Below are 8,232 nucleotides of genomic sequence, written 5' to 3'. Positions count from 1 at the left end.
CCCCACTTTTCCCCACACTCTCACTTTTTTCCCCACTTTTTCCCTTGCTTTCACCTTTTCCCTACCTTTCCCCTCACTTTCAAGTTTCCCCCCACGTTTTTCTCCACTTTCACTTTTTCCCCATTTTTTCCACACTTTCACTTTCCCCCACGTTTCCCCCACTTTCGTTTTCCCCCCACTTTCGTTTTCCCCCACGTTTTCCCCCACCTTCACTTTTCCCCCATGTTTCCCCCCACTTTCACTTCTCTCTCTACTTTCACTTTTCCCCCCACTTTTCCCCCCGCTTTCACTTTTCCCCCCACTTTTCCCCCCTGCTTTCACTAATTTCTGCACTTTTCCCTCCGCTTTCACTATTTTCCCCAGTTTCCCCCTGCTTTCACTATTTTCCCCACTTTCCCCCCTGCTTTCACTTTTCCTCCCAGCTTTCCCCCTGCTTTCACTTTTCCCCCCTGCTTTTTCCTGCTTTCATTTTTTCCCCACTTTCCCCCACTTTCACTTTTCCCCCCGCTTTCATGCTTTTCCCTCCACTTTTCCTCAACTTTCACTTTTTCCCCGCTGTCAGTTTTTTCCCCACTTTTTCCCTGTTTTCCCCCCGCTTTTCCCCACTTTCACTTTTTGCCCCGCTTTCTCACTTTTCCCTTCCCCTTTCCCCCTCTTTCACTTTTTGCCCCGCTTTCACTTTTTCCCCCTGCTTCCCCCCCCGCTTTCACTTCCCCCCATCCCCCCTTCCCTCTCGTTTTCCCCACTGTCCCCTTGCTTTTTCCCCACTCTCCCCTTGCTCTCCCCCTGCTTTCACTTCCCCCCCCGCTTTTTCCTGCTTTCACTTCCTCCCCCCTGCTTTTTCCCGCTTTCATAGTAGTCAAAGTTTGCAAGCAGCCATCGCTAGAAGCAGCTCCACAAGAATATTCCTCCTTTGATGCAAATACAGAAATTTTGCTCCATAACATTAGTATAAGAGCAGTTGGAACTCCTGAAATAATGCTCTGGTCTACTTTCACTCTGCTTCAGGGAAAAGGAGAAGAAAAGCTTTTCTGAACTGCTGTTTTCTGAACTGTGGAAGCTTGTTTTTCATGTTGAAATTTTGTTAGGAACCATGTGACGTATCTTGTATCGATTAGTAGAGCTTTACCCCCTTCTAATTTTGTGCCTGTAAAACTTTTGTGCTACACAAATCTATGAGAAAACAACTTCTGTTCCCTTCTGCCACCTGTGAAATGAAACACAATAGGTGTTAAATAGTGTGTTATGCTACATGAAAACATAGACTGAAAAATGAAGATCTCTGTTGTATCTCTTGACAAGTGAACATATACTTCATTTTCTACTTCCTGGCAAATTGCTAGAAAAACTAATACTCAAGCTATTTTGAAAAAGTATTTGTGACCACTTCCTTTTGTGCCATTTGTGTTGCTCTGAAGCCTGTTCCCTGCTAAGATTTCTTTTCTCTGCCAACGTTCTTCCCATTTTTAGTCATTTTAACTCCATACTTCATTACAGTTGGCTGTCAGCAGTAACCTCATTTATTGGATGGAGTTAATTACCTTTTCTAAAAACATACGTCTAAAATCAAACCTACAGTATTTAGAAAATGAGATTTTAGATTGTTTCGTAGTTAATTAAAATAAGGAGGAATGACTTTGATAGCACAGATCTTTAATCAGCTTTTTAATTACCTGAAGCATTAGTACTATCCTTTGGTTAGAATACAAGCTGTTTAAATGCTCAGTCACTCTTTGTTTTCTCCAGAGAGCAGCATACAGAAACTGACTGGAAATGCTGGCCTTTTTCAGGTTTTGTTCCTGGAGCTGAAGTTGCTGCAAAATGGAGATGTGAAAGTTAAAGGGAACAAGAAAACTCTGGGTTGTGCCAGAAGAGCAACTGCTAATGGGAACAGGATTAGGTTGAGCAAGCAGTTCAGTACAACCAAGGTGCAGTAAAGTCTGGTTCTAGTCTGAAAGTGACTGTGAAAATAACTCCCTCTTAATTCACACATCTGCTCCCTGGGTGCATCAGAGTTAGATTTGCTGACTTAAATGATAGTAAATTTCTACTGCCTTCTGCTCCTCCAGATACCACTGGAAATTCAAACTGAGTTCTGCCTTCTCCATTAGCAGAGTTGTTAACTCCTCCTACTCTTTGGAGGCCTGAATATAGTGAGGACATAACTATAAATAGAAGGCTTCAGTAAGAATAAATGAGGCAGAATTTGGTTTGCAGAACAAAGTATAAGACCAAAATAGCACAGTAATTTTGTAAAGCCAATAGTAGAAGAATTTTTCAACATCTGCTTGAAATAGACTTAAATAAGGTGATTAAACACAGTATTTTCCCTGCTTGTTACTACTATATCTATGTTTTGTGCTTCAGAAAATCTGTTTTCAGAATGGTTAATCTGACCTATCAAACTGAACATATCAGAAGCTTGTATATATTTGAAAACCTTGCCAGTTACTAAATATATTAATATTGGTATATTAATACCAATTACCTCAGGCTAATGGCTGCTGTTGTCAGACAAGTGGTATTAGCAGATGCATGTAAGTTTGCTGTTTTCAGGACTCATTCATTTGTGTTGTTTTCTTAGTTTTGCCCTTGTTCAATATAGTTAGTGGTTGGAAGGCAAGTACTGATCTCTGAAACTCAAGTGGCAGTGAAGAAGTGAGTGTGTAGTGGTGGCACGGCAGGGAGCAAAAGGCGAAGTGAGGATTCCTTCCCTCTGCGATGAGTCTGTAGCTACTTGCTGTATACAAAAGGGTTATTTTGAGAAATGACCTCGTGGAATTGATTGAAATTCTTGTTAGTCCCTTCATGTTTCTGATGTTAACTAAAAGGATTTTATTGTTAGCTTTGTCTTGCAAGGAGCATGGTTGAGGGCTTTATTTTATGTGTTCCTAGCATACGGATAGGAGAGAACAGGGAGAGAAATACGCAAGAAGATGGAGGAGAAGCAGCATTAACACTGAGCGAGAGGAGACAACATAGGGGACCCGTGGCAAGTGATGATTTATTTGACCATTTCAGGTGACCTATTTGTTGGTGCAGAGTAAGAGTGGTGATGAGGACTCCAAAGTCCAGAGAGAGGTGATTGCTTTGCTGTGTGTGATATATTGCAGCTGTGTCTCATAGTGCTTTCATTGCCCAGGTGTAGGCAGTGTAAGTGGGGGAATGTCCATGTGATACTGAAGCAATGACTTTGGAAACTCACTGCGGGTGAAGAAGTTGCTTTTCCCTGCAGAACCGCAAAAACTGTATTTAATAATTAAGCTTTTAAGGTAGCTAATTATAGCCCTTTCTCCCCTCAAGGATGTTTTGGAGAAATTAAAGGTACTTCACCCATTGCCAGGGCTGATACTGGAATGGAGAAGGATCAACAATGCTATTACTAAAGTGGTGTTCCCACTACAGAGGGAAAAGCGTTTCAATTCTGCACTAGGAATGGAGAGGATATATCCAGTGTCACAGACTCACACAGCTACAGGTAAAGAAATGTGTGCAAAATCCTCCCTTGTCACTGATTTTTGGCAGCTTTCCTGAGGGGGAGAGACAAGAAATGAAGCCTATTTTGTCTTTCAAACCAAGTGACAATACTAAAACAGCTGTTTCACATTAATCTACTCTAAAAGTCCAGATGCATTATAATCCATAGCTTTTGTGTTCCTGGAGTAGTAGTATTAATTTCTTGCACATATTAGCATGTAAATCTTTGACCCCAGAACAGATCCAGGATTTTGGGATTTCTTATTGATGATATGAAAATGCTGCAGGGGAAACCATCTCAAACCCATTAAATCCAAATTAAATTTGCTCACTATCTTCTGGAGAAATGACAAAAACATATAATTGCCTTAAAGGTAAGGGAAATGAGGGACAGAATTATGACAACGTTGGTGAAGATACTGGCTAAGCTGAAAACAGAATCCAAGAGGCTGTTATAGCTGTAATTCCCTGTGGAAAAAGCAAAGCAGCAAAGCTGCAAAGCATCCATCACCACAGAAAGACATTCTAGTTTAGAATGAAAGCATAGTAAGGCAGGAAAATGGATTTATTTTTACAGGTGTTTGACAGGCAGTGGTTTTGGTCTTGCTTCTCTTAGCAGGTTTCTTAGCTCACAAATCAGCAGTGGGAACAATACTTCCATTTCCTCAGTTTTTGTTTTTGCCCAGAAGCACCTGGTTGTTGGAGATGCAGATATGTGCTCTGCTATATTAGATTAGAGAGGCTCCTTTGGGCCCTTTCTTAATTCTGGCTTGTCTTACTTCTCAGGTCGAATAACTTTCACAGAGCCAAATATCCAGAATGTGCCAAGAGATTTTGAGATCGAAATGCCAACGGTGGTTGAAGAGAGCCCACCCTCCCGAGCCCAGGGAAATGGTTATTCTCGTGCTGTTTCTGGGGGCAGGTAGGAGGATCCTGGCAAAGCCTCTGTCTGCTCTGCTTGTCTTAATTTGGTTGAGTGGTCAAATTTTTCTTTTACGACTTCCTCCGCAGCTGTGGTCATGTCTGTGTGACTCGTTACTCAGTGTTTCTCTTACAATTTCAGGGGAACCTAAATGTCAGTGACACGTGAAAGGCCTAATAAGACTAAATAACAGTATGTGGCCCCATGTTGCCATTTGCTTTTTGAAGTTCTTTATGAAACCCTACAGAGGTGAAATTAGCATTATACTCCCTGTTATTGAATGGAAAGCCTGAGTGTGAAGATCTAAACTGAAATTAGAATCTGGTTCAAGGACCTCCTCTGAAAGAGGATGGGAATATTGTGGCAGGAGTAGAAGAAAGTGCGGCTGTTCTGTGCAGTGCAGCTCCTGGCGTCAGAGAGCATGGGTGAATGTATTTTTGTTCTCTGTTAATAATTTTACTTGTTATAAAGCACCTTCTGCAAAAGCACCCAGATTGCAAAACAGTTCTAAATCTGGTTTCTGCTAACCAAACACCCTATTTTGACAGCATTACATGCAAATGCCTGAACGATTGCATAGCAGTCTGGTGAGCTATCAAGATGCATCTTTGCATCTCTTCTCCTACCTCTATGTGCCCTGCACATCCTCGTGCCTTGAATGGGTCAAGGAAGGGAGCACAGGAGTAACAGGATCCTGTCTATTGTCTCTGTTCTCCAGGAGCAGAACAAGACCTGACCATGGAGGCAAAAGTGTCAGTTTGAGGAGTTGCTCTGGCAGTGGTCAAGCTTGCAGCAGCTTTGTAGGATGGTTGGAGAGTGTGCTGGGTTCTTAGAGACTTCCTTGAAGAGAAGCAGCCCACTGGAGAAGTGGAGTGCTAGCTGTACTTTTTGAGAGGCCTGCTTCTCAGGCTGACTTTTGGAAATACTTTCCTTACTTAAGCCACTGTGCTAGGAGGATGGGCAATCGTAAAGGTACAAAAATGACTGCTAGCACAAAAGAAGATGTCATGTAGTCACCAGCCCAAGTCTGCAGGTGACAGGCCGTCCAAACTTCAGTCCGAACTGTCCTTTGTCTTGGTAGCATGCCCAGCTGTCAGCCTTTTCCTTCCTCCTGTTGTAAGAAGCTTCTGACCAAGGGAGTATAGCTGAATTATATTGTGGTAAAAAGCCCTTTTTCATTCAGCTAAACTGGGATGACTGCTCAGGGTCAGAAAAAAATCAGCTGGCTTTGGGGGAATTTTTTGCTCAGTCTTTAGAGAGGAAGAGTACAATGTATTCTAAATATATCTTCTGCAACTTCTGCTCTGCTTTTGCAGGCTTACTTGTGTGTATGCGAGCATGTGTGTATGCAAGTGTGTGTGTGTGCGCAGTGTGTGGTATTGTGGGGAAATCTTTTCTGGCTCTACTAGGTATGGTTTGGTGTGGGTGATAGCATGAAAATGATATTGGGAGAAGACTTGGCACTCAAGCTGGGGTGTTGAATTTTTAGGATTCCTGTAGGGCTTTTTAACTACCTTTCTGGACTGCACCCATTACAGATTTGGGAACTTTCATCTAACCTGTTCTGGAGTGGAATTATCCAGCTTTGGGCCAAACACTGAATATACTAAGAAAACTTACCCTGGAAGAATGGAATAGAGGCTATTGTCTCTGTTTTCACTAATTCTTTGTGGAAAAAATGATTAAACATCTTTAAACACAGTTTCTAAACCCAGTGAAGTACAGTCATTCTCTTTGTCTCCACAGAGGTAGAAAGCATTCCAGTATTTTGCCTAATGGCCCCAAGGCTCAGGCTGAAGACAGAGCTGAAGAAAGAGGAATCCCGTTTTCTGTTAGCATGAGGCATGCTTTTGTTCCCTTCCCAGGTAATGCCCAGATCCTGCTTGTGCCAGCTATTTGTTAAGAATAGAGCTAACAAAAAAAACTTAGATCAGATGAAGAGTGAAAGAAATTGTAACAATATGTATCAGTTTGAGCAGCCTGCCTGGAAAAGCAGTGCTGTAGTTACAGAGTTTGCCCTCAGAATTGTTCGCAAGGAGACTGTAAAGGAGAGCATTTCAACTGGGGAAAGCACTCAAATGTTGTGATTCAAATGTTCATGCTTCCATTCCCTCTTTAAGAATATATAGTTTTTAAGGAACTATACTTATGCAGCCAATAAGACACAAATTGCGGTCTTATCTAACATTTGCTGAAAAGTTCCTAACGTCAGTCACATTGCCTGCCCTGGCTCAGTACAAGTCTGCTGGTCTGATCCCTGTGCTGATCATTCATATGAGGTGCTAGACTCTTTCACTGAAGCCTGAACAGATCCCTGTCTGGTAGTACTTGATGGGGCCTAGATGTAGGGGCTGGATGGTAAGCAGGCAGGCTTGGGCTTTGGGGAAACAGGCAAGAATTTGATTTCATGTTTACTGCTGATTGGTAAGACTTTCAGCAGTGGTAGAAGCAACCCATAAAGGTTTTCACAAGAAAACAGATTGAGGCTGGCTGAAGTAAGAGTTTTCATCCCATGTCATGCATCTCCAGGTGTGCATGTAGAAAGTTGCATAGAAATGGATGTGGAAAACTTTGAGAGCAGAAGGTGCAAGTAGAACACCTAAGAAGTTTTAGTCCCTTTCACTGTGTATAGCTGTTTATGCCTGTGTAAAGCTGCTTCCAGTGCATGAGGGAAAGTTCTGATTTAGTAGCATGTGCTACTTTGTGTGCTCTTTGCACTTGTATCACAGGTGCATAAATGATGGCAACAGTCAAGAAGATAGGATTCAGGCCTTCAGTTTCTCAGGGGATGGTGATCATGTGGTTGGAGTGTGATTGGAGTAATTTATGAAATAATATTGCTTCAGGCTAACTTGTTGTTGACTTCAGGTGGCTTAATCTTGGCTGCTGATTACTCTCAGCTTGAACTGAGGATCCTTGCTCACTTGTCTAGTGACTGCCGACTCATTCAAGCCTTAAACGGAGGTATTGATGTCTTTAAGAGGATTGCAGCAGAATGGAAAATGATTGATCCTGAAGCTGTTGGAGACAGCATCAGGCAACAAGCTAAGCAGGTAATTTTTAGGAAAAATAATTATGCAGCAACCTTATGAGCAGGAAGGTTTGGTAATCAAAACATCAGGGAAGCACAACAGTAAGATTTTCGGTTTGGGTTCAGGTGTGACTGGAGTTGTTCAGGCCAGTAGCTGTTTAGTAGTTGCTTTATATGTCCTCCCAGTTTCAGCAAGTTTCAACTGGTGCTGACTGGGTTTTGGGGGATGAGGGTGGAAGAATGGCTTGTACTTGGAGATAGTCTCTCTTCTTCAGTGCATGCCCTTGCCCCAACATGTTTGTCTTCCAGTGATTCAAATTTTGCTTTGGCTCTGCTTTCTCTGCATGGCTCACCATATGATTGTGGTTCTTCTCACTGTCCTCTGGCAGATTTGCTATGGTATCATCTATGGAATAGGAGCAAAATCTTTAGGCGAGCAGATGGGGATTGATGAAAATGAAGCTGCCAGCTACATTGAATCCTTCAAATCCAGATACACAGGTTAGGATATGGGCGTTTAGGAATTGGGCTTCCCCCTCCCCCCTTCACTTCATGTCTCTTCAAATCCTAAATTTGTCCCTGCCCTCTGCTACTTTTATTCCTTTCAAAATTTTTTTCATTTTTAGGAAGTTTTGAAAAAGTCCGGTGCATGAACAGAGCTGTTTGGTACTCCATAATGTTGTACTCTAAGTCCTGTTTTATTCATCTTTAGCACATTGTTATTTGCTCAGTAAATTAATTATTTTGTTGTTTTGTTCAATAATTAATCAACCCTGGGGATTAATTTTAAAGCACTCAGCTT

At 42.1% G+C, this 8,232-nt stretch overlaps 1 protein-coding gene across 1 annotated transcript in view; it reads left to right on the top strand.

Annotated features, from left to right (window-relative positions):
* POLQ (DNA polymerase theta) overlaps window positions 1-8,232 on the top strand; it is an 82,198-nt gene that overhangs the window by 56,910 nt on the left and 17,056 nt on the right. Inside the window, exons 30-35 of the mRNA XM_026065487.1 lie at window positions 1,791-1,928; window positions 3,304-3,478; window positions 4,264-4,399; window positions 6,146-6,264; window positions 7,268-7,452; window positions 7,820-7,931. Coding sequence (XP_025921272.1) covers window positions 1,791-1,928; window positions 3,304-3,478; window positions 4,264-4,399; window positions 6,146-6,264; window positions 7,268-7,452; window positions 7,820-7,931 — 865 coding nt within the window. The remainder of the gene's footprint in view (window positions 1-1,790; window positions 1,929-3,303; window positions 3,479-4,263; window positions 4,400-6,145; window positions 6,265-7,267; window positions 7,453-7,819; window positions 7,932-8,232) is intronic.

Source organism: Apteryx rowi, unplaced genomic scaffold (genome assembly GCF_003343035.1).
Source record: "Apteryx rowi isolate R43461 unplaced genomic scaffold, aptRow1 scaffold_228, whole genome shotgun sequence".
Taxonomy (NCBI): Eukaryota; Metazoa; Chordata; class Aves; order Apterygiformes; family Apterygidae; genus Apteryx; species Apteryx rowi.
This window is presented reverse-complemented; position numbering and strand designations above follow the sequence as displayed.